Source organism: Schistocerca cancellata, chromosome 5 (genome assembly GCF_023864275.1).
Source record: "Schistocerca cancellata isolate TAMUIC-IGC-003103 chromosome 5, iqSchCanc2.1, whole genome shotgun sequence".
Taxonomy (NCBI): domain Eukaryota; kingdom Metazoa; phylum Arthropoda; class Insecta; order Orthoptera; family Acrididae; genus Schistocerca; species Schistocerca cancellata.
In genome coordinates, this window is record NC_064630.1 from 38,675,886 (window position 1) to 38,702,154 (window position 26,269).

General features: G+C 43.6%; 1 protein-coding gene across 2 annotated transcripts in view; it reads left to right on the forward strand.

Moving 5' to 3' along the window:
* The window catches only part of LOC126187459 (titin), a 947,541-nt gene that overhangs the window by 561,398 nt on the left and 359,874 nt on the right, over positions 1 to 26,269 (forward strand). For both annotated transcript variants that reach the window (XM_049928552.1, XM_049928553.1), the window contains one exon: positions 24,021 to 24,143. In XM_049928552.1, the coding sequence (XP_049784509.1) occupies positions 24,021 to 24,143 (123 nt within the window). The remainder of the gene's footprint in view (positions 1 to 24,020; positions 24,144 to 26,269) is intronic.

Below are 26,269 nucleotides of genomic sequence, written 5' to 3' on the forward strand. Positions count from 1 at the left end.
GCTTTACTTCCGCCAGAATCTCCTCTCTTACTCCACAGACAGAGAAATTCTCCTGCCTACCTCGTGTCGCGGTCCGGCACAGAGTTTTAATCTACCCGGAGGTTTCAATACTCAGTGTGTCCGGAGCCCAGAGCAGCCGTCGTCAGCGCACCGCGCTATGGATTCTGCGAATTGCCCGTACACTGCCTCTGGCGCAGTAGTACATCATACGAGGGTAATCCCAAAAGTAAGGTCTCCTATTTTTTTTTATAAGTACAGAACTATGTTTGGCAGTTGGTCACACTGTTATGAAGAGTGCTTCACGCGCTATGTGTAAACATGCGCACGCCGCGCTCAATCATGGCTTGGCAGCCGTTGAGAATGGAGCTCCCGTTGGATGTTACTGCCAAGTGCGAATTGCGCGCTGTTATTCGGTTTTTGAACGCAAAGGGCACTGCGCCGATTGAAATCTGTCGCCAGTTGACGGAAGTGTATGATGAGTCGTCCATGGATGTCAAAAATGTTCGTAAGTGGTGTAGAGAGTTTGCAGCTGGTCGGACCGAAATTCACGACGAACAAAGGAGCGGGAGACCGACAATTTCTGAGGAGACAGTGTTGAAGGTTGAGCAAAGCATGTGTGAAGATCGGCGGATCACCGTGGATGATCTCTGCACGTTGGTTCCTGAGGTATCCCGAAGCACCGCTCACAGAATTTTAACGGAAACATTGAACTACCGGAAGGAGTGCGCAAGATGGGTGCCACGCATGCTGACTGAGGACCACATGCGGCAACGAGTTGATGCTTCCCGCGCATTTTTCACCGCCTTGCAGCCGAACAGGACAACTTTCTGGACTGGTTAAAAGAACATTTGGCCGGAAAGCGACTCATCTCCGATGACAAGGTCCAAGAAGAGGTTCATAACTTTCTGAACAGTATGGCGGCCAGATGGTATGACATGGGCATACAAAAACTGCCACAGCGTGTACAAAAATGCATCGACAGAAATGGTGACTATGTCGAAAAATAGCTAAATGTTCAAGCTGTTAACTGATGTAAATCATTGCAGAAATAAAAAGTTCTATGTGCTTATGAAAAAAGTAGTAGACCTTACTTTTGGGATTACCCTCGTACAAAAGAATGTGTGCTACTGGCCTTCCCCCGTCCCAGTAGTGCCCTGTTGTACGCCATCCACCAGTGGAGCAGCTGCCTCGTCCGCCGTGCGTCCTCTCAGAGGCGCTTTCTCCGTGACCCGCGGAACCCAGCCGTCACGTATGCAAAGCAGCCGCTCAGGCATGCGTGTCGCACGCACGGAGGCGCGTATACACGGCGTGTACGCACGTTAACGGGCTGTATTCCCAGCGCGCGGCGGGAATACAAGCGGGCGTTGCTTTACACCGGGCAGCGCTGCCACCGCCATTGTGTTGACGGCATTATCCTCTCAGTTCTGCACTGCACTTCCCTTTGTTGTGGTGAGATTAAAAATAAAGTTAAAGCAGAAAAGCGACTTCTTAACGTTATAGCTACAGGACGGGACCCTGCTGATGAGGTGCCGCGTAGAAGTGGTAGCGGAACGAACATCAGTTCAATGTTTCCCGCGGTTTACAACAGAGGCCGAAAAACAAAGAAGCCAACTTGTGTGTTATTTGCTACTTACGTTCAATAACAGGGTGTTCCTCAACCATTAATCCTATTTCACAAGACTACACCGCCGTTCAAAAGTTTCGAGAAGGGTTGTATTACTGGCTTATAAGCGACGTCAACGCAGTAATTACGATGGCAGCTTGAAGTAACAACTACCGTGAACAACAGGCGTGCATTCTGCTAGGCAGTGTTAAGTACTGCACTTGCGGCCGTAGTGTGCCAACGCGTTGTGTCAAATTGTAATGTTGCAAAAATTCTTTAGAACGTTTTGAAGAAGAAGGAAGTGTGTGGAAGGTTTCTCCCTCATATCTTGACTTCCGAACAAAAGCAACGACGGATGGATGCCTGAAGATGATGATGATGATCATGATGATGATGATGATGATGATGATGTTTGGTTTGTGGAGCGCTCAACTGCGCGGTTGTCAGCGACCGTACAAATTCCGAACCTTTGCTCAGCACAATCTCGCCTCTTTCGTGATGATGATGAAATGCTGAGGACAGCACATACACCCAGTCATCTCGAGGCAGGTGAAAATCGCTGATCCCGCCGGGAATCGAACCCGGGACCCCGTGCTCGATGCCTGAAGAGACTTGTTTGATATGAAAGGCGCGCAGAATTCTTTTGCGAAAAAAATAATAAATGTCGCGGCTAACGCTCACATCGTCCGGCAAGACCGAAGAAGATGCGAATGTCGATGCACGAGCTGAACAACATCCCAAACAAGTACTTTTCCGACAGTTTCACGTGGTTATATGAACGTTCAGCGCGTTGTGCTCAAGTGGGGAGAAACTTTGTAGAACATTTGAAGCATTAAAACCACCATTTTAACTTCTCCCAATTTTGTTATTAATACAGTCTTAATTACAACATTGGTAAAAGCAAAGGGACCTTCGATGGTCCATGGAAAATCCTTCTAAGCGACGAGTAAAAAGAACTAGAAAATCTCAAAAGGGTGGTCACAGGAATGATGTACTTAGATATGTGTCTTTTTCCACAACATGCCTAAAATATCCTTTTATAACAGGGCGGAGTACGCCCGTACAGCATCTACATCTACATGGATACTCGGCAAATCACATTTAAGTGCCTGGCAGAGGGTTCATTGAACCACCTTCACAATTCTCTATTATTCCAATCTCGTATAACGCGCGGAAAGAACGAACATCTATATTTTTGCGTGCGAGCTCTAATTTTCCCTTATTTTATCATGGTGATCGTTTCTCGCAATGTAAGTCAGCGTCAACAACATATTTTCCCATTCGGAGGAGAAAGTTGGTGATTGGAATTTCGTGAGAAGATTCCTCCGCAACGAAAAACGCCTTTGTTTTAACAATGTCCAGCCTAAATCCTGTATCATTTCAGTGACACTCTCTCCCCTATTTTGCAATAATACAAAACGTGCTGTCCTTCCTTGAACTTTTTCGATGTACTCCGTCAGTACTACCTGGTAAGGATCCCACACCGCGCAGCAGTATTCTAAAAGAAGACGGACAAGGTAGTCTCCTTAATAGGTCTGTTACATTTTCTAAGTGTCCTGCCAATAAAACGCAATCTTTGGTTAGCCTTCCCCACAACATTTTCTGTGTGTTCCTTCCAATTTAAGTTGTTCGTAATCGTAATTCCTAGGCATTTAGTTGAATTTACGGCCTTCAGATTTGACTGATTTATGGTGTAAACAATGTGGTATCCACATCTGCAGTTGACCCGTTTGATGTGTCCTCTTTTTTCTTATTTTGTCCTCCTTTATGAAGCTGTTTGTCCTCCTTTCTAAACAACTTCATCTGGTCACCCTAATCTCTAGCGACTTTCGTCCTGCAGTTTCAATTTCACGCAGGTCAGTATTTATGACGTCACGTTTCCTGAGCTATGTGCTGTACACGAAATATGCTGAGAACAGAGTTAGTAGGAAAGACAGAACAAATTAAAACGTCATGCATGATGCGGCTGTTTTTGACGCCTTTAGTGTTCATGACGCCATATCTCCTGAACATGTGTCGTGCAGTGGTATATTTTTTCTAGTACATTCAGTGGTATATGTGAATGCTGTGCGCAATATGTGTCGCGAATACAGTTAATAGTAAAGAAGTGATAAATTAAAACTACATGCTTCATGCGGAAGTTTTACTGCATGAACAGCGAAAATGTAGAAGCGATGAACAATTTTCCTTTCATCATTTTGTGGGGGTCATCAGCGAGAAAAAGTTTCATGAAGATTTAAAAATATGTGAAAAGTTTGTTGCAAGTTTCTAATGCTGTCAGTCTCAAATAATGGATGATGAAAGTATGGGCATCCGCGGGCTCTGGGCTACACTTCTTTCACCTGTCTGATAGGTAGGTGGTTCTTACCCCCACATCGATTCTTTTCAGACAGCAAGTGGCATGTGTACCAAGTGTGGTTGAAATCGGTTCAGTGGTTTAGGAGGAGATGTGGAACGTACATTCGTACGGACGTACTTCGGTATACACATAAGTCAGTTGTTATATGTCAGGATTTCATGGAAGATATGCCCCATAAAGTTCTTATGTCACTGCGAATGAGAGGTGGTTCTCACACTTAACAATGCCGCGGATAATTTATGAAAGGGGAACCTACTAGGAAAACTTAAACCACACAACGAAAATTGGTAAAGTAAATATAAGAAAAAAGAATGATGTAGAAAGAGGCACATAAAAGGTGTACAGCTTTGCTTCCGCCGTTTGCCGATAAGTGGTGATAACGGTAAGTAGCGGTCGGAAGAAACAGATCGCAGACGTCAGGCAGTTAGCTTGGACCTCGGTCACCATAACCTCATTCAAACATTAGTCGATTTGTGTCTGCATCATAACGTTACTCCTGATTAAAAAGTCAGTTTACGAGCTTAATTCTCGTCATTTTCGGGAGTTGTTACTGTTTTGTTTCAATATGAAGAAAACAGCGGCTGAGACTAATCGAATGCTCCGAAGTACGTATGATAAGGACGCTGTTAGTGAAAGAACGTGTCGTGAGTGGTTTCAACGATTCAAGAACGGTGATTTTAACGTCGTAGACCGGCATAGTGGGGGAAGAGAGAATGTTTTCGAAGATGCAGAATTGGAGACATTGCTGAGTGAAGACTCGCGTCAAACTCAAGAAGAATTGACACGATTAGTGGGAGTGACACAGGAAGCCATTTCAATACGTCTCAAGGCTATGGGCATGATTCAGAAAGAAGGAACTTGTGTCCCGTGTGAGCGGAAACCAAGAGACGTTGAAAGACGTTCGTGTGTTTGTGAACAGTTGCTTCGGAGGCATAAACGTAAGGGATTTCTGCATCGGATTGTGACCGGGGATGAAAAATTCTCCATCTCCCTCTGCCTATCACCTGTTTAGATCAATGGCGCCATGGCATGGCTGACCAACACTTCCGATCTCATGAAGAAGTCACAAATTGGATCGATTCGTGGATCACTTCAAAAGATGAACAATATTTGGACGCGGGATTCTTACATTTCCCGAAAGATGGGAGAAAGTAGTGGCCAGCGATGGAAAATACTTTGAATGATGGAGGTGTAACCAATTTGTTTCATTAAAGCCTCAAATGTTGGGGAAAAAACGGCGCAAGCAAAGTTGTACACCTTGTAATTTGAAGTAATTTTCCTCTGTGGGCGATAGCGTCTGTTATGTTACAGCAGAAGGAACTCTTACTGCGAGAAAATTTAAGTTACAACGAACAAAGAGCCTTGTTGTTGAATGATTCGCTTACACATAGGGTAGAGAGAGTTGGACCATTCCTTCCCTTCAGCGTAAAATTTGTGTATTTTTCAACCTTTTCTACTTCTGGCAGCATGTTCGTATAGGGTATCATTGGCACTTAAAATACAAGATATATGATAAAATGAAAATGTACTTGAGCCGTCCATCTCACTCGCAGGTGTATGGGCGAGATGGACCAGTGTGTTGCTAGTATATTGGGAAAGATGGACCATATAAAAGTGGCTATAAACGAGGAAAAGACTCAATTGAAATTACATATCTTTATGTGGAAGATGTTGTAATGAATAGAGAATTATACTATCAAATGTTTTAGTCCGAAACTATATTACCGGTTCATTATGAATCTAGATTTAACACTGGCTTTTGTAATGAGTTGTTGGTTTTGTTCAAGCATTAGTGTACAGTGCTTGTCTCTTACCACTGCAATTACACTTATTGTCAAATGTTGAACAACATTCGTGTGATCATCGTGAATAGGAGACACACTGAATCCAACGGTCATTTTTGTTAATTCTGTAATACATTTCAAACCACCCAGCAAATTCATCATCCTCCCTCCATTTTCGTAACCTTCTGCAATGTCTGCATCTGATGAACACGGTGACCTATTTACTGCACTTTTTACAGCTTCTTCAGTCTGTTTTCTCTCCATTAGTATCCTTTGGTGATCTTTTTGAGCCTTTTTGTTTTTGCTTTCTTTCGTTACCCCTCTTGAATTTACAGTTTCAGTATTTCAGCAGAGTTTAGACACTTGGATACAGTTGCAGTCTTTCTCTTTAGAATTCGTGGTTTTATGAATAGATGGAGCATGTGACATCTTCCAAAAGTTCTGCGTGTGTTGGCTTAGGAGTAGTCAGGTTTGAAATGATAATCTTGGAAGTTTCAGGTTTAGTAGGAGTAAAATGTGGAGTTGAGGAATCTGAGTTGTGGCCACAGCTCTGCTCTTCTGCTGTGCTTGTGATTACCGGGTCTTTCTATGAGCTTTTCAATTGGTTCATTGGTCTCTGTGTGAGATTCTGCTCTTCGATTTGTTGGCACAGACGTATCTTCTGACAAATAAGCGTAGTCTGCGACTACGGCAGTCTTCAGTGGGATTATTCCACATGCCTTGAACCTAAATTTAATATCTACATCTCCATCTCCATGGATACTCCGAAAAATCACATTGAAGTGCCTGGCAGAGGGTTCATCGAACCACCTTCACAATACTCTGTTATTCCAATCTCGTATTGCGCGCGAAAAGAATGAACACCTATATCTTTCCGTACGAGCTCTGATTTCCCTTATTTTATCGTGGTGATCGTTCCTCCCTATGTATGTCGGCGCCAACAAAATATTTTCGCATTCGGAGGAAAAAGTTTGTGATTGGAATTTCGTGAGAAGATTTCGTCGAAACGAAAAACGCCTTTCTTTTAATGGTTTCCGCACCAAATCCTGTATCATTTCTGTGACATTCTCTCCCATATTTCGCGATAATACATAACGTGCTGCCTTTCTTTAAACTTTTTCGATGCACTCCGTCAGTCCTATCTGGTAAGGATCCCACACCGCGCAGCAGTATTCTAAAAGTGGACGGACAAGCGTAGTGTAGGCAGTCTCCTCAGTAGATCTGTTACATTTTCTAAGCGTCCTGCCAGTAAACCGCTGCCTTTGGTTAGCCTTTCCCAGAACGTTTTCTATGTGTTCTTTCCAATTTAAGTTGTTCGTAATTGTAATACCTACGTATTTAGTTGAATTTACGGCTTTTAGATTAGACTGATTTATCGTGTAACCGAAGTTTAACGAGTTCCTTTTAGCACTCATGTGGATGACCTCACACTTTTCGTTATTCAGAGTCAACTGCCACTTTTCGCACCATTCAGATATTTTTTTTCTAAATCGTTTTGCAGTTTGTTTTGATCTTCTGATGACTTGATTAGGTGATAAACGACAGCGTCATCTGCAAACAACTGAAGACAGTTGCTCAGATTGTCCCCCAAATCGTTTATATAGATCAGGAACAGCAAAGGGCCTAAAACACTACCTTGGGGAACGCCAGAAACCACTTCTGTTTTACTTCATGACTTTTCGTCAATTACTACGAACTGTGACCTCTCTGACAGGAAATCGCAAATCCGGTCACATAACTGAGACGATATTCCATAAACACGCAATTTCACTACGAGCCGATAGTGTGGTACAGTGTCAAAAACCTTCCGGAAATCAAGAAATACGATATCGATCTGAAATCCCTTCTCAATACCACTCAGCACTTCTGTGGTGTCACCGCCAGACACCACACTTGCTAGGTGGTAGCCTTTAAATCGGCCGCGGTCCGCTAGTATACGTCGGACCCGCGTGTCGCCACTGTCAGTGATTGCAGACCGAGCGCCGCCACACGGCAGGTCTAGAGAGACGTCCTAGCACTCGCCCCAGTTGTACAGCCAACTTTGCTAGCGAAGCTACACTGACAAATACGCTCTCATTTGCCGAGGCGATAGTTAGCATAGCCTTCAGCTACGTCATTTGCTACGACCTAGCAAGGCGCCATTACGAGTTTATATTGAGATTATAATTCATGTATCAACAAGAGCGATGTTCTCCAATTAGGGATTAAAGTTAAGTATTACATCAACTACGTACTTTATTTGCTACTATAATTCCCTTAACAGTTCCAGACCTCACGCCAGCCTGCGTGAGCTTTAACGCGTGCATTTCGGCCTCCTCTAGCAACACGGTGTTGGCTCTTCTGCCAACACATCAACTTCATGTGAATAAAGAGCAAGTTGCGTATCACAGGAACGATGTTTTCTAAACCCATGTTGACGGTGTGTCAAATGGCTCTGAGCACTATGCGACTCAACTGCTGAGGTCATCAGTCCCCTAGAACTTAGAACTAATTAAACCTAACTAACCTAAGGACATCACACACATCCACGTCCGAGACAGGATTCGAACCTGTGACCGTAGCCATCGCTCGGCTCCAGACTGTAGCGTCCAGAACCGCACGGCCACTCCGGCCGGCGACTGTGTGTCAATAGACCGTTTCCTTCGAGGTAATTCCTAATGTTCGAACACAATATATGTTCTAAAATCCTGCTGCAAATCGACGTTAACGATATGGGCCTGTAATTTAGTGTATTACTCCTACTACCTTTCTTGAATATTGGTGCTCCATCTCTCTCACATTAAAACAAGTGCTCCATCTCTTCCAAATAACAGTGGTCCATCTCTCCCGATTGTCTGGAAGAAATGGACGAGATCGACTTCTGTCTCTAGGCAGCGAAATCGGTGACCATTTCAAGTTAGTTTCATAACTTTTGGGCTTACAAAAACAGAGAATGTGATTACTCTCCAGAAGTGAAACTAAGGTAACAGCAACACATCTGCACCACAAGTATCGGCGGATTTCTGGAACACGCCTCTGGTCCCTCCCACCCACTGGTCCAACTGTCCCAGACTTAGCTCATATAAACTGCTTGCAGTCGACCTCAGATTAGCAAAGAAAGCGAGCGCGGAGAATTCAACATAATTATATCGAAGCGTACGCTGTATACGATATGCTAGTCACGAGGTCTAATGAATAGCAGCGCCCCGTGCTGCATTGATGAAAAACGTCGCACGTGACATCGTTCGACAAAACAAGATTAACGAGACAGGAAACTGAGTGTGTGGTGGGCAGAGTATAAAGTACGCTGGCTTGCGCAGCTTGCAAGATGAGGAAAAAGCGGCGGGATTCCTGGAAAATGCGGAGAGGTGGCCGGACTGGAAGGCGGGTAGCGGCAGGGCGTAGCGCACGCGCCGCCTGTTGAGGAGGCGGCGGCGGCGGCGGCGGCGCTGGAGAACAGGACCAGCCCGCAGCAGCAGCGTCGCCGCTGGACCGGAACACCGCCACTGCCAACACGGACTCAAAGGAAGGCCTCGGCGCTTGTTCGTGACGTCACGTCAGCTAGGCACAGCCAGCGCCAGGTCTATTGCAGGCAGAAACGCCTGGGCGTGCTTATCACTATAAATCTCTTATTTTTGGACAAAATGTTTGGTATTGTTTTGGATTCTGCAGTTTTATTTAGCTGAAAGATTTTCTTACTATCGTAAAGCTACAAATGAAGACCATAGTTCTGTATTACTGAATCCTGTCGAAACAAACGTAGATCAATATGAGAAGATGCTTTGCCCCATTGCAAGTTCCGAAAGTTTTACATTCAAGTAACTATATTTACTTAATCCATTTTGTTAACAAAACTTAACCCAACCCCCTTACAATGAATTCGTTTCTTTTATTTATTTATTTATTTTCGTTTGACATCGTCACTGGAAATGTGAACTAATTTACATGTGTAAATGTCCAACTGTTGCCAGTCATTTGATTACAGTCGTTTTCAACGAAAGGAATTCTAAACAGGAACCAAAACAGCTTCATACATCGAAAATACTGCTGAGCTTAAACTTTTTTAAACGCGCACATTAGAAAAGATAAATATTCCCCTCTTGCAACTGAAAGGAGAAAGTTTATAAGATAAAAAAATTTTATTTGATAAAACAACTATCTCTCTTTTGCCTCTTCTTCTGTCCCCCACCCCCTCCCCCGACGTGTACAATCGCAAGATATTTCATTAACATTCAGTGCTCCTCACCCCCATAGTCAACCAAGATACCTAAAGAAGAGCACCAATATGTTCACAGTTTCTTGTAAAAGCAACCCAGTACAAACGTAACTTCCTCAGATTTACAAATAAGGTAAAGAAGCACGAATTCTGTTGGTGCTGGACCGTGAAGTTGTTTTTGTATGTCAATCCTTAAAACAGGTGGAAATTTAAGTTCAGGAGTACACTATGTGTTAAGAAGTGTAATGAATTGCACACTTAATTGATTGCAGAAATCTCTCAGAACAATGTGTGTTGGTCAACTACCGCCAATAGTTTCACATTTTCCTGTCTCAGGGAGACACCACCATTATGAGTATAATAAAAATAGTCCCAGGTGCTAACACTCAATACACATTTAAATTTTTGACATACAACTCTTTCACTAATAAGAAAGACTACCTATGAAACCCGCTATGCATGTAACACATTTTGAGATCCCTCGGTGATAAAAGGACTGTAGAATATACACTCACTGTGCAACAAACTAAAAGTTAACTGCCATTCAAGTACAGCAGTATATGCTTTGCTAAGAAGTGTGATGAATTATGGATTTCACTGGTTGCACAAGTCACTCAATACAAATAAAACTGCAGAATCCGAAACAATACCAAACATTTTGTCCAAAAATAAGAGATTTATAGTGATAAGCCTGCAACAGACCTGGCGTTCGCCGTGCCTAGCTGACGTGACGAGCTGATAGTTTTGTATTGTCAAAATTGCGACCTTTTTTATTAATTATTAGGCGCCTAAATCTTTACATAAATAACCTTTTCTTGAAAACATTAAGTAAATTATAACTGTAAACTAATGTCAATTAAGATAATCATAATAAAATTCATTTGAACTACATCCTCTTCTAGATGGATCTGGAAGCTATGTACGTGATGCTTGTAGAAATTTTAGGCGTAAATCGCGCCATTATAGTTGTCGAGATTGTTCAGTGTAACTATCACGTTTTTTGTGTTGTGTTGAAATGTTGTACAGTTCGGTTACTTAACAAGTGGTGTTGTAGAAAGTGTCAAGAATTTATGAATAAATACTAATGATGTAAACAGCCAACAATATTCCAGCGACTTTTACTGGAACGATAAACCTTGGACGTATTGATTGGTAAGCATAAACAGGAACCGATACCCTAGACAACGAAGCAGCCATAGCAAGATAAGTGAGTGACATCTGCTATGATAATGTTTCGACCCTCGCGAGGTTGTACAAACGTTGACAGTACTAGAATAGTTAGTTCATCGTAGGATATTTACTTTCTGTACATCTACAAACATTTTGATAGTAAGGGATATGTAAAGTTATACTGTACCAAATTATTCGGTTTCTCAATAAGACCTTTTTAAAAATCGAGTAACTTTTATTCATAGTGAGGGATATGTAAAGTTATACTGTGTTAAATTATTCGGTTTCTCCATAAGCCTTTTTTAAAAAACGAGTAACTATTATTCATAAAATTTCCATTACTTTGAAACTTTGCATTATTATAGAAAACGGGAAAAGCGATTAGCGTTATTTTAATAACAATGCCGTCAAAAACGACCAACAAACACATGGCATAAGGGTTGGCACAACATTGCTGAGACAATAATGTACCTGTTACTACGTGGCGCGGCCTATTGGGTGGTACGCGTGTACATTGCGAGATTTTCCCCACCTGGTCTGTATGACAGATTCACGCTGTCGCCGTTGGTGTGGTATCAGTGCTCCATTTGCTTTAAAAGATTAAGAGCGGCAGGAGTCACAACAAACTTCCGGAATCATATAAGGAGAAAACTTATAACTTAACAATTCATTCACAGTTTTCAATAAAAGCAGAATAGCTGATCTGTTTCCTGTGTACTTAATGTGCTTTCATCTGCTTGTAGCCCTTGAAAACAGACAAATTAAAATGAAACATACAGTCCTCCAGCCTCAGTTTTCAGCCTTTAGCATTGACTATTCCTGATACGCAGATACTGGTATGATCCCCAATTACGACGTGATTATTGAGCGTAATTTCAAAAAATTGGTATCATTAGGAGAATACCGGTGATTCCTTTTCTAGTATTCAGCTATTTACCACTTTTCGAGAAAGAGCAGCGAACGGCAGGTGGATTGAGTTTTCTTTTTATTTGCCTATTTAATTTAGTATTTTGATTCCGTGTACTTTGAAACTGAGAGAGAGAAAATTTTTCTGTCTTTGTTCGATTTCTACGTTTTTTATGGGAAATAATGGGAACAAAAAACAGAAAATCGATTATTTTAGAAATCGATTATTTTCAGCGGTTTTCACACTCAGGTTAAACTGTCGTTGAAAATAACCGATGTAAGTGAAAATCTGTAGTTTCAGCGATAACAGCCGCTCCTAGTATGCGGCCAAAGGGCGAGCCTCTCAGTTCCCTTTTGCTTCTGTTGTACTCTTGTCTTACCGAAGCAAACGCCGGAAAGAATCAACAATCATCAGGTTACCTTCCATTCGGAAAGTGGATGCACTCAGCGACTGTATGTGAGTTATAGATTATAGAGTACAGCAATCAGTCGTCCTGTTTAGATTTTATTATGCAAATCTACATTTCGGCTGGTAGCTAGCCATTCTCAATGCGCTATTTTTTTTATTCTTAATGCATGAATACTACTAGTATTCAAAGAACTGTGACTGACGCCCGAAAAACAGGGAAGAACTGTGACTGACGCCCGAACAACAGGTACTTGGATGCATTGAGAATAAAAAAAATAGCGAATTGAGAATGGCTAGCTACTAGCCGAAATCTGGATTTGCATAATAACATCTAAAAAGGAGGACTGATTACTGCACACTGTAATTTATAAATTTATAAGAATCAATAATGTATAACTAGAATAAACTTCGTGCCTGCGGATAAGCTGGAAGGTGAGCAAGTGTCTGGCCGTCTTTCGAAATCAATGAATCTGCAAATATCAAACGTCTGTTGGAAAGGAGGAACAGTAGGAATGAAGGGTCACTCTGCAGCGGAGTGTGCGCTGATTTGAAAGTTCCCGGCAGATTTAAAATCGTGTGCCAGACCAGCACGCCGACCTGGAACCTCCTGCCTTTCGTGGACGAGTACTCCAGTGACTGAGCTACCCCAGCACGGCTCACGGACATGTCGTCACAGCTTCACTTCCGCCAGTACCTCTTCTCCCACCTTCCAATTTTCACAGAAGTTCTCAGGAAGGTCCCAGGTTTGAGAACCGATCCGGCACACAGTTTTAATCTGCCGGGAATTTTCAAATCAGCGCACACTCCGCTGCAGAGCGACCGTTCCTTCTGGAAAAAATCTCCAATCTCCTAGGCTGCGGCTTAGGCGTCTCTCCCCAGTATCCTTTCTTCGAGGAATGCTAATTTCGCAAAGTACGCGTGAGAACTTTGGTGACGTTTGGAAGGTAGCAGATGAGGTACTGGCGGAAGTGAAGCTGTGAGGGCGGGCTGTGAATCGTGTTCGGATACGGCAGCTAGTAGATCACTTGCCCGCGAAAGGTAATGGTCCCAGGTTCGAGTTCTGGTACGGCAGATAACTTTGATGTGCCAGGAAACTTCAGGAAGATTAGGCTTTACCGTCGCTTAGACGACGAGGTGATTAGAGTGTCAGCAGAAACTCGCACTGCGCAGACATGAGCTGATAATATGCATATCAATAAAAGTAAAACAACATTAATGAAAAATAGGCGAATTACGAGCTGCATTCAAGTTCTAGGGCCTCCGATTTTTTTTCTCCGGACTGGAAAGAGATAGAAACATGCGCATTGTTTTAAAATGAGGCCACGTTCATTGTCAATACGTCCAGAGATGGTAGCACCGTACGGCAGATGGAATTTTACCGCCAGCGGCGAGAATGAGAACTGTTTTAAATACTTAAAATGGCGACGTTTTCCTTACGTGAACAACGTGCAATCATTCGTTTTCTGAATTTGCGTGGTGTGAAACAAATTGAAATTCATCGACAGTTGAGGAGACATGTGGTGATGGAGTTACGGATGTGTCGAAAGTGCGTTCGTGGGTGCGACAGTTTAATGAAGGCAGAACATTGTGTGACAACAAACCGAAACAACCTCGGGCTCGCACAAGCCGGTCTGACGACATGATCGAGAAAGTGGAGAGAATTGTTTTGGGGGATCGCCGAATGACTGTTGAACAGATCGCCTCCAGAGTTGGCGTTTCTGTGGGTTCTGTGCGCAAAATCCTGCATGACGACCTGAAAATGCGAAAAGTGTCATGCAGGTGGGTGCCACGAATGCTGACGGACCACCACACGGCTGCCCGTGTGGCATGTTGCCAAGCAATGTTGACGCGCAACGACAGCATGAAAGTAACTTTCTTTTCGTTGGTTGTGACAATGGATGAGACGTGGATGCCATTTTTCAATCCAGAAACAAAGCGCCAGTCAGCTCAATGGAAGCACACAGATTCACCGCCACCAAAAAAATTTCGGGTAACCGCCAGTGCTGAAAAAATGATTGTGTCCACGTTCTGGGACAGCGAGGGCGTAATCCTTACCCATTGCATTCCAAAGGGCACTACGGTAACAGGTGCATCCTACGAAAATGTTTTGAAGAACAAATTCCTTCCTGCACTGCAACAAAAACGTCCGGGAAGGGCTGCGCGTGTGCTGTTTCACCAAGACAACACACCCGCACATCGAGCTTACGTTACGTAACAGTTTCTTCGTGATAACAACTTTGAAGTGATTCCTCATGCTCCCTACTCACCTGACCTGGCTCCTAGTGACTTTTGGCTTTTTCCAACAATGAAAGACACTCTCCATGGCCGCACATTCACCAGCCGTGCTGCTATTGCCTCAGCGATTTTCCAGTGGTCAAAACAGACTCCTAAAGAAGCCTTCGCCGCTGCCATGGAATCATGGCGTCAGCGTTGTGAAAAATGTGTACGTCTGCAGGGCGATTACGTCGAGAAGGCGGTGCTGACGAAATTAGATTAGGAAATGAGACACTGAAGTTAGTAGAGACACTGAAAGTAGTGAATGATTTTTGCTATTTCAGAAGCAAAATGACTCATCAACGCCGAAGTAGAAAGGACGTACAACACAGACTGCCAATAGCACTAAAAGCGTTTCTGAAAAAGAGAAACACACTGCGGTGAAAAAAGTCATGGATGCCCCCTAATATCGTGTCGGGCCTTGGTTTTCCCGGTACAGTGAAGCAGCTCGGCGTGGCGTGGACTCAACAAGTCATTGGGAGTCCCCTGCAGAAATACTGAGCCACGCTGACTCTAATTGCAGAAGTTTGCTGTGCAGGGTTATGTGCAGGTACTGACCTCTCGATTACATCTCATAAATGTTCGATGAAATTCATGTAGGCTGGTCTGGGTCGTCAAATCATTCGTCGGAATCGTCCAGAATGTTCTCCAAACCATTCGCGAACAGTTGTGGTCCGCTGAAATAGCGTACTGCCATCAAAAAAAAAAAAATCCATCGTTGTCTGCTAACATGAATGGCTGCAAATGGTCTCCAAGTAGCCGACCGTAACCATTTTCAGTCAATGATCGGTTCAGTTGGACCAGAGGACCCAGTCCAGTCCATTCCATGTAAACACAGCCCACACCATTGTGGAGCCACCACCAGCTTGCACAGTGCTTGCTTGAGACCTGGATTCGTGGCTTCGGGGGGTCTGCGTCACACTGCAACAATACCATCAGCTACAGCAAACCGAAATCGGGACTCGTGTGACCAAGCCACGGCTTTCCAATCGTCTAGGGTCTACCCGATATGGTCAGGAGTTCAGCAGAGGCGCTGTAGGGGATGCCTTGCTCTTAGCAAAGGTACTAGCGTCGGTCGTCTGCTGCCGCAGCTCATTTATGCCAAATTCCGGCACACTATGTTAACAGGTACGTCCGTCGTACGTCCGACATTTGTTTCTGGTGTTATATCGCCAAGTGTTGCTTGCCTCTTAGCACCGACAGCTCTACGCAAACGCTGCTGTTCTTGGTCGTTAAGTGAAGGCCGTCGTTCACTGCATTGTCCGTGGTAAATACACTCCTGGAAATGGAAAAAAGAACACATTGACACCGGTGTGTCAGACCCACCATACTTGCTCCGGACACTGCGAGACGGCTGTACAAGCAATGATCACACGCACGGCACAGCGGACACACCAGGAACCGCGGTGTTGGCCGTTGAATGGCGCTAGCTGCGCAGCATTTGTGCACCGCCGCCGTCAGTGTCAGCCAGTTTGTCGTGGCATACGGAGCTCCATCGCAGTCTTTAACACTGGTAGCATGCCGCGACAGCGTGGACGTGAACCGTATGTGCAGTTGACGGACTTTGAGCGAGGGCCTATAGTGGGCATGCGGGAGGCCGGGTGGACGTACCGCCGAATTGCTCAACACGTGGGGCGTGAGGTCTCCACAGTACATCGATGTTGTCGCCAGTGGTCGGCGGAAGGTGCACGTGCCCGTCGACCTGGGACCGGACCGCAGCGACGCACGGATGCACGCCAAGACCGTAGGATCCTACGCAGTGCCGTAGGGGACCGCACCGCCACTTCCCAGCAAATTAGGGACACTGTTGCTCCTGGGGTATCGGCGAGGACCATTCGCAACCGTCTCCATGAAGCTGGGCTACGGTCCCGCACACCGTTAGGCCGTCTTCCGCTCACGCCCCAACATCGTGCAGCCCGCCTCCAGTGGTGTCGCGACAGGCGTGAATGGAGGGACGAATGGAGACGTGTCGTCTTCAGCGATGAGAGTCACTTCTGCCTTGGTGCCAATGATGGTCGTATGCGTGTTTGGCGTCGTGCAGGTGAACGCCACAATCAGGACTGCATACGACCGAGGCACACAGGGCCAACACCCGGCATCATGGTGTGGGGAGCGATCTCCTACACTGGCCGTACACCACTGGTGATCGTCGAGGGGACACTGAATAGTGCACGGTACATCCAAACCGTCATCGAACCCATCGTTCTACCATTCCTAGACCGGCAAGGGAACTTGCTGCTCCAACAGGACAATGCACGTCCGCATGTATCCCGTGCCACCCAACGTGCTCTAGAAGGTGTAAGTCAACTACCCTGGCCAGCAAGATCTCCGGATCTGTCCCCCATTGAGCATGTTTGGGACTGGATGAAGCGTCGTCTCACGCGGTCTGCACGTCCAGCACGAACGCTGGTCCAACTGAGGCGCCAGGTGGAAATGGCATGGCAAGCCGTTCCACAGGACTACATCCAGCATCTCTACGATCGTCTCCATGGGAGAATAGCAGCCTGGATTGCTGCGAAAGGTGGATATACACTGTACTAGTGCCGACATTGTGCATGCTCTGTTGCCTGTATCTATGTGCCTGTGGTTCTGTCAGTGTGATCATGTGATGTATCTGACCCCAGGAATGTGTCAATAAAGTTTCCCCTTCCTGGGACAATGAATTCACGGTGTTCTTATTTCAATTTCCAGGAGTGTATGTTATGTCCGTGGTAAATATAGTATTCTCGACATACTCTTAAAACTGTGGCTCTCGGAATATTGAACTCTCTAACGGTTTCCAAAATGGAATGTCCCATGCATTTAGCAAAACTACCATTGCACGTTCCGAAACTGTTAATTCCCATCGTGCGACCATAATCACGCTGAAAAACCAAACTTGTGGTGCATAAACGTCGTGATTGCCAGCACCCTTTCTCTCTGAAACCTGTGTGGCTGGCTGTTTCTCACGGCATTGCTGTGAACGCAGATTGTTTAAAAAGTTCCTGCACTGCGTGCTCTATTTTTATTCTACAGCATGTTACATTCACGGGTGTACCACGTTTGTTTCTGTAAAAGATAAATTACAACAATTATCTATGTCAGTCAGTTTTGTTTCTTCCCACGACGTGTTTTGAGGTGGATCGGTGGATTAATTCATATTTTTGTTTGTTGGTTGTAGCCGGTTACCTATTTCGAGTTTTATTTTGCTGTAGATATAACTGGTACTTGTGAATGTAATTTTAAACAATAATAAAGCATCCTTTCAGGCATTAAAATACCTAACAAAAATGTTGCTTAAGCAAATATTTGTTCATTGTTGTGAAATCAGGAAAATATTACTCTTGGCAACACAAAAATAACAATAAGAACCGGGAACTTCAAAAAATAATAAAATACATCATTACAAATATAATAAAATATTAAATTGTAATTTATACAATTTTGAACAGTATTTGCAATATGCTACTTTAGAAAGAACGCAAAAATTCGTTATAAATATACATTTTCAACTTAAGGTGTCACAACAAAAACAGTCCAGACATTGTAAAGATGTAGAAAAACAATGCCTTGTAATTCAAAAAGCATTTATTATCAGCTTACATTGCGTATAAAAGATACACATAATACGTACATAAGCGTTTAAGTGCTTACACCTTTTCGCTTGAAAATAAAATGATTGTAACGAAATTAAAAATACTAAGAAAACTTACTAATCTATTTTCAGTATATGTATTTATTGACGTATCGATTTATTGATTTGGGAGCTATTTTTGTGATTTAGGGCACTCATAAATACGGAGGTATTCAGTAATTAGTGCAATTTTCTCGGCCAATTTCGGCTGAAAAAACGCTGAATTTGTTGTGGGACATCGTGGGATATTTTCGCTTCAGCCACTACAGTTTCATGAAGTTTCGATGATTGGCCCGCTATACTTAGCCTTCAAAGTGGCGTCTGTAATGGACGTGCGTTCTAGGCAGAGAGCTGTTACTGAGTTTCTTTCGGTGGAAAGCCAGTGCATCGTAGATATTCATAGGCGCTTGCAGAATGTCTATGGAGACCCGATGGTGAACAAAAGCGCGGTGAGTCGTTGGGCGAGACATCTTTCATCATCGCAACAATACTTCAGCGTTTTCGTCGCCACAAAAATGCAAACGAACTTCTGCGTGCCAAGGCAAGACCCCTTCCGACTTGCTTCTGTTTGGATGCGCTTCGCGGGAGGTTATTGATGCAGCAGGGCCGTGCCTCCGACGTCGACAAGTGGAATAGTACCATGCGGGCGCAAAGGTCCCCGGACTAAGCTGCCATTATATACGGTATGAAATAAATACTCTATTACATCCATTACATACTAAATATAGTTTCTTCAATAATGCTTACAGATTCAAAATTAGCGGTGTATTACAATTTATGAACGGCTATTAAACGGCGAAAAAACTAGATGGTACAGGAGGTGTTTCATCTGCATTTTCAGTGTTACAAATACATTCACAATGAGCGTCCGCAGAAAAATAATTGTGCTGTCTCTGGCGTATATGTACTAGAGTGCTGCTTATACTGGCCAGACGAGAAGGGCTTTTAAAATTAGGTTTCAGGAGCAGGGTTAAGCATAGTTCCGCCTTCGCTGAGCACATTAAATCTAGTGGCTACCAACCACTTACGCTCGGTAACTCAACGGATTTGCACCACGTTCCCAAAGGAAAGAGGCTCAATCTGTCTGAAGACATCGAAATTTTTTAAACATTGACACGCCAAGAAGGATATGCTATTCAATAATTAGTTATCAGACAAAAATCAGGTTTTCTAGGATTGCATATTTCCCATTTTTAAACAGTTTATTAGCTTTTAGTTTTGTATTACCAGGGCCTCGGTCGCTGAACATGTATATGCAGTTGTATTTTATTGTTTTATGTTTTTGGCACTGTTACTTTTTAACCATAAATTTGAAGTAAATCTTTATTTTGTTGCTCTACGTATTTTATTTGATTATTTTTTATACTGCTTTTGAACATAAGAGTTCTCTATGTTTCTATGCATTACTTTCGATCTAGCATGTTCTGAGTTGTGTGTATTAACATGTGCTCTATTTTGTTTTTTATTTATTTCGTAATTTATCCGCTATTTAGATTCTACGCCCGTTGTTATCACCACCGCACACCCGACGGCAGCGCCACTTGGCTATTGTCATTACTACTAGCACTATATTTTGCATGAACTATCACTGATACGTATGCACTAAGTGAACACAGGCAGGCTTCTGGGGCCAGTTGTAGTGTACGGCTGTGTTTACAGTTTGCACGCTATGCCTGTCGTCGCCTGCATGAGGTAATAAGCATTTTTCTGTTTCTCCTCATGCCTCATCCCGGGATTTTTGTTTCACTAAGTTTAATATTTTTTCCATATAGATTGCCTTTTAGTACGTTTTATTTGGTATCGCCTTCATGACGGACGCCTTTTTGCAGAAAATGTGTAATTTTTTAATGTTAGTTTCATTCAGTTTCACTGTATAATTTTATTCGATCGGTTTCTGAACTTTATATTTGCTTTTATAGTAGTCCAAGACAGAACCACGCCGGATTTATTGTAATGATGTCGTCCTCTTATATTTTCAGTTAATCTGATGATGCCCTATCCGATGGAAACGCGTAGTTCTCGAGTTAATAAAAAACATTGTGCAACTTACGACTGTTTTTTTAAATAGTAATGTCCCGCGTCGTCATAGCTATGGTAGATTTATTCGGACGTTGCACCTAAATGCATTTATGTGTTCCGTAATTTAGTTCGAAAGCTTCTTGCGGTCCGACTCTTTTCCTGTGTAAGATCGGATACGCCTTTACTCATTGATACAGAGCTGTCGTCTATTCTGTGCAACATTCAACAGCAGCGCGGAGGTAGCGGGCTCGGGCACTAAAGCAAAGCGATACGCACACACACAGACGGCGGTAGTGTCGCGTGCACAAGGTGTGAAAGGGCAGTGCGTTTGTGGAGATGCCGTTTCTACTCATCTGATTCATGTGAAAAGGTTTCCGACGTGATTATGGGCGGACGACGGGACTGAACAGACTTCGGACGCGGAATAGTAGTTGTAGCTAGATGCATGGGACATTCCATTTTGGAAATCGTTAGAGAGTTCAATATTCCGAGAGCCACAGTTTCAAGAGTATATCGATAATACTATATTTACCACGGACATGGCATATTTACCACGGACAATGCAGTGGACGACGGCCTTCACTTAACGACCAAGAACAGCAGCGTTTGCGTAGAGCTGTCAGTGCTAAGAGGCAAGCAACACTGGGCGACGTTGTTGTTGTTGTGGTCTTCAGTCCTGAGGCTGGTTTGATGCAGCTCTCCATGCTACTCTATCCTGTGCAAGCTTCTTCATCTCCCAGTACCTACTGCAACCTACATCCTTCTGAATCTGCTTAGTGTATTCATCTCTTGGTCTCCCTCTACGATTTTTACCCTCCAGGCTGCCCTCCAATACTAAATTGGTGATGCCTTGATGCCTCAGAACATGTCCTATCAACCGATCCCTTCTTCTGGTCAAGTTGTGCCACAAACTTCTCTTCTCCCCAATCCTATTCAATACTTCCTCATTAGTTATGTGATCTACCCATCTAATCTTCAGCATTCTTCTGTAGCACCACATTTCGAAAGCTTCTATTCTCTTCTTGTCCAAACTATTTACCGTCCATGTTTCACTTCCATACATGGCTACACTCCATACAAATACTTTCAGAAATGACTTCCTGACACTTAAATCTATACTCGATGTTAACAAATTTCTCTTCTTCAAAAACGCTTTTCTTGCCATTGCCAGTCTACATTTTATATCCTCTCTACTTCGACCATCATCAGTTATTTTGCTCCCCAAATAGCAAAACTCCTTTACTACTTTAGCGTCTCATTTCCGAATCTAATTCCCTCAGCATCACCCGACTTAATTCGACTACATTCCATTATCCTCGTTTTGCTTTTGTTGATGTTCATCTTATATGCTCCTTTCAAGACTCTGTCCATTCCGTTCAACTTCTCTTCCAAGTCCTCTGCTGTCTCTGACAGAATTACAATGTCATCGGCGAACCTCAAAGTTTTTATTTCTTCTCCATGGATTTTAATACATACTCCGAATTTTTCATTTGTTTCCTTTACTTCTTGCTCAATATAAAGGTTGAATAACATCGGGGAGAGGCTACAACCCTGTCTCACTCCCTTCCCAACCACTGCTTCCCTTTGATGCCCCTCGACTCTTATAACTGCCATCTGGTTTCTGTACAAATTGTAAATAGCCTTTCGCTCCCTGTATTTTACCCCTGCCACCTTTAGAATTTGAAAGAGAGTATTCCAGTCAACACACTGGGCGATGTAACACCAGAAATAAATGTCAGACGTACGACAGACGTACCTGTTAGCATAGTGTGCCGGAATTTGACATAAATGAGCTGTGGCAGCAGACGACCGACGCGAGTACCTTTGCTAAGAGCAAGGCATCCCCTACAGCGCCTCTGCTGAACTCCTGACCATATTGGGTAGACCCTAGACGATTGGAAAGCCGTGGCTTGGTCAGACGAGTCCCGAATTCGGTTTGCTGTAGCTGATGGTGTTGTTGCAATGTGACGCAGAGCCCCCGAAGCCATGAATCCAGGTTGTCAAGCAGGCACTGTGCAAGCTGGTGGTGGCTCCACAATGGTGTGGGCTGTGTTTACATGGAATGGACTGGACTGGGTCCTCTGGTCCAACTGAACCGATCATTGACTGGAAATGGTTACGGTCGACTTCTTGGAGACCATTTGCAGCCATTCATGTTACCAGACAACGATGGAATTTTTTTCGATGGCAGTTCGCTATTTCACCGGACCACAATTGTTTGCGATTGGTTTGAAGAACATTCTGGACGATTCCGACGAATGATTTGACCACCCAGACCACACTACGTGAATCTCATCGAACATTTATGAGATATAATCGGTCAGTTCGTGCACAAAATCCTGAACAGGCAACACTGCCGCAATTGTGGACCGCTATAGAGGCAGTATGACTCAATATTTCTGCAGGGGACTTCCAAAGACGTGTTGAGGCAATGCGGCGCCGAGATGCTGCACTGTGCCGAGCGATTTAAATAAGTTTGCTACTTCATCTAACTGGGGTGAAATTGCAGTAGGTGTTCCACAGGGTTCAATCATGGTTCCCCTTCTGTTCTTGATGTATGTGAACGACCTCCCTTCCCATCTGAAACAGGAAGCTGAACTGACACAGTTTGCTGATGATACAAGTATCATTATTAATCCAGTAAATGATACAAATAAGGTCTTTGGAAAAGTCATTAATTAGTTTTCTTGCTCTAAACTTTGAAAAAACACAGTACATCCAATTTTCTGCTGCAAAAAGTACAGTTCCTTCAATAAATATAACACGTCAGCAGAAGTCAGTAGACAGGGTAGAGCATACTAAGTTTTTGGGTGTACACAAAGATGAGAATCTTAACTGGAAAATTCATATTTTCGATCTTGTGAAGCCACTAGGTTCACCAACTTTTGCAATCAGAATAGTTGCCAGTTTAGAGGATACAGAAATTAGTGAGCTAACATACTTTGCATACTTTCACTCTCTGATGTCATATGGAATAATATTTTGGGGTAACTCAACATTTAGACAAAAATATTCACTGCTCAAAAGAAAGTGGTTAGAATAATGTGTGGGGTTCATAGTCTCACATCTTTAGGCATCTTTTTAAAAGATTGGGAATTCTCACAACAGCCTCACAGTACATTTACTCACTAATGAAATTTTTTCTCAACAGCATGGACAAGTTTAAAAACAGTGACATTCATGATTATAATACCAGAAAAAAGAAAATCTTACACTACCCGTTACTCAACGTATCTTTGGCACAGAAAGGGGTAAAATATGCTGCTATAAAAATTTTCGACAAATTACCAGATGAAATAAAATGTCTGACAGACAGCAGTAATAGCTTCAAAAATAAATTGAAATCATATCTCCTTGACAACTCGTTCTATACCATAGTTGAATTCTTGAATAGGAATAAATAAATCTATAAATATAGTATATGCTTTATGTGCCATTTAAGGAATGGGGTAAATAACAGAAATAATAATCCTTAACTCTGTATTGTTATATATATATATATATATATATATATCTGTGTGTGTGTGTGTGTGTGTGTGTGTGTGTGTGTGTGTGTATATATATATATATATATAAAGCCGGCCTCCAGTGTCCCACGTTCCATAGCGCGCGCAGCTTGCTCGCACTGTGACACCTCTTTTAAAAGTTGCTGCAGCTTGAAGACAACGTGCGTCCCCTTGTGTTGCAGAGCGGAGAATGGCTGCAGCTGAAGCTGCTGGAGGCGGCGCCGGACCTGACCAAGCTGGGCGCCGACCTGCGCGAGGCCGAGGAGCTGCGGGCGGCGCACGCCGAGGTCCTGCGCCAGCTGCAGGTCGGTACAGCGCCGCTGTTCATCTCACTGCCAGACCGCTGTACGAGCGATGTGTAGGGCACCGAAGCATTTTATTAGATTAGCTGCTTAAAAACACGTCCTGATTTTCTTTGGGTTTATTTTGACGGGACAGCTGCCGTGTAACCTTCAGTGGCGACCAGTTTACATTCCACAGCGTTTCCACGACACTCTACCGTGACTCAGAAAAATCCCGTGACCAGTCCTGCGGCTCTCTATGTGTATACTCGATGTGCTATTTTTGTCTAACCTAATACGGATTCCGCACAGTGAATGCAGTCTCAAAAAATGGTTCAAATGGCTCTGAGCACTATGGGACTTGACATCTGAGGTCATCAGTCCCCTAGAACTTAGAACTACTTAAACCTAATTAACCTAAGGACGTCACACACATCCATGCTCGAGGCAGGATTCGAACCTGCGACCGTAGCGGTCGCGCGAATCCAGACTGTAGCGCCTAGAACCGCTCGGTCACACCGGGCGGCGAATGCAGTCTCAGTTATTGACCTCCAAATGATTTACACTACTGGCCATTAAAATTGCTACACCAAGAAGAAATGCAGATGATAAACGGGTATTCATTGGACAAATATATTATACTAGAACTGACATGTGATTACATTTTCACGCAATTTCGGTGCATAGATCCTGAGAAATCTGTACGCAGAACAACCACCTCTGGTCTTGATACGCCTGAGCATTGACTCAAACAGAGCTGGGATGGCGTGTAAAGGAACAGCTGCCCATGCAGCTTCAACACGATACCACAGTTCGTCAAGAGTAGTGACTGGCGTATTATGACGAGCCAGTTGCTCGGCCACCATTGACCAGACGTTTTCAGTTGGTGAGAGATCTGGAGAATGTGCTGGGCAGGGCAACAGTCGAACATTTTCTATATCCAGAAAGGCCCATATGGTTTCCGAGCTGATAGTCCATGCTGCTGCAAACGTCGTCGTCGTCGATGGTAGTTGTCTTGCAAACGTCCTCATCTGTTGACTCAGGGATCGAGACATGGCTGCACCATCCATTACAGTCACGCGGCTAAGATGCTGTCATCTCGACTGCTAGGGATACGAGGCCGTTGGGATCCAGCACGGCGTTCCGTATTACCCTCCTGAACCCACCGATTCCATATTCTGCTAACAGTCATTGGATCTCGACCAACGCGAGCAGCAATGTCGCCATAGGCTACAATCCGACCTTTATCAAAGTCGGAAAGGTGATGGTACGCATTTCTCCTCCTTACACGAGGCATCACAACAACGTTTCACCAGGCAACGCCGGTCGACTGCTGTTTGTGTATGAGAAATCGTTTCGGAACTTTCCTCATGTCAGCACGTTGTAGGTGTCGCCACCGGCGCCAAATTTGTGTGAATGCTCTGAAAAGCTAATCATTTGCATATCACAGCATCTTCTTCCTGTCGCTTAAATTTCGCGTCTGTAGCAATTTTAATGGCTAGTAGTGTATCTTTAGTAGACAAAATATTGTTTCCAGAATAATGTCGATAAATCTCTCGTTACTTACCTTACCTTTAAGTAAAACTATGAGAAGTAAAGCACTACATTTTAATCAGCATCCATAGATTTCATTACGTTTCGAAGAATTTGCCAATGTATTCAGCATGATGACGCTTGTCTAGGCTCTGACTAGGCCTTTCATTCAGTAATAGTACCTAACTGCTTGCTAATAATGGTTCACCCACTAAAATAACGGTATTGCAAGCCAACATTATTCGTCATCTCATCAGTATACAAAAAATGGAAAATCACAAAAATAGAAATAACTTTTGTTTTTGAGCCAACTCATTCGCAGTCGCAATTTTACAAGAAATACGGGAGGGGGGAGGGGGTTACCCTGTCCTTGGCGACAGCATAAAGTCTTAGAGGACACACATACACGTAAGTCAGGACACATCACCTTCTCCTCCCCCTTCACAAACTGCCACATAGAAGAAAAAAATTATAGTAAATGGAAATAATGTAAAGAACCAAGAAACATGAGTACTAAACAAGTAATTTCTAGCAAGAAACTGCGTTGTGATGTCGTAAGGTGATTTGTGAATAAAACCATAGTTATCACAGTGGCCACTGATGATGCTTCTAAATAA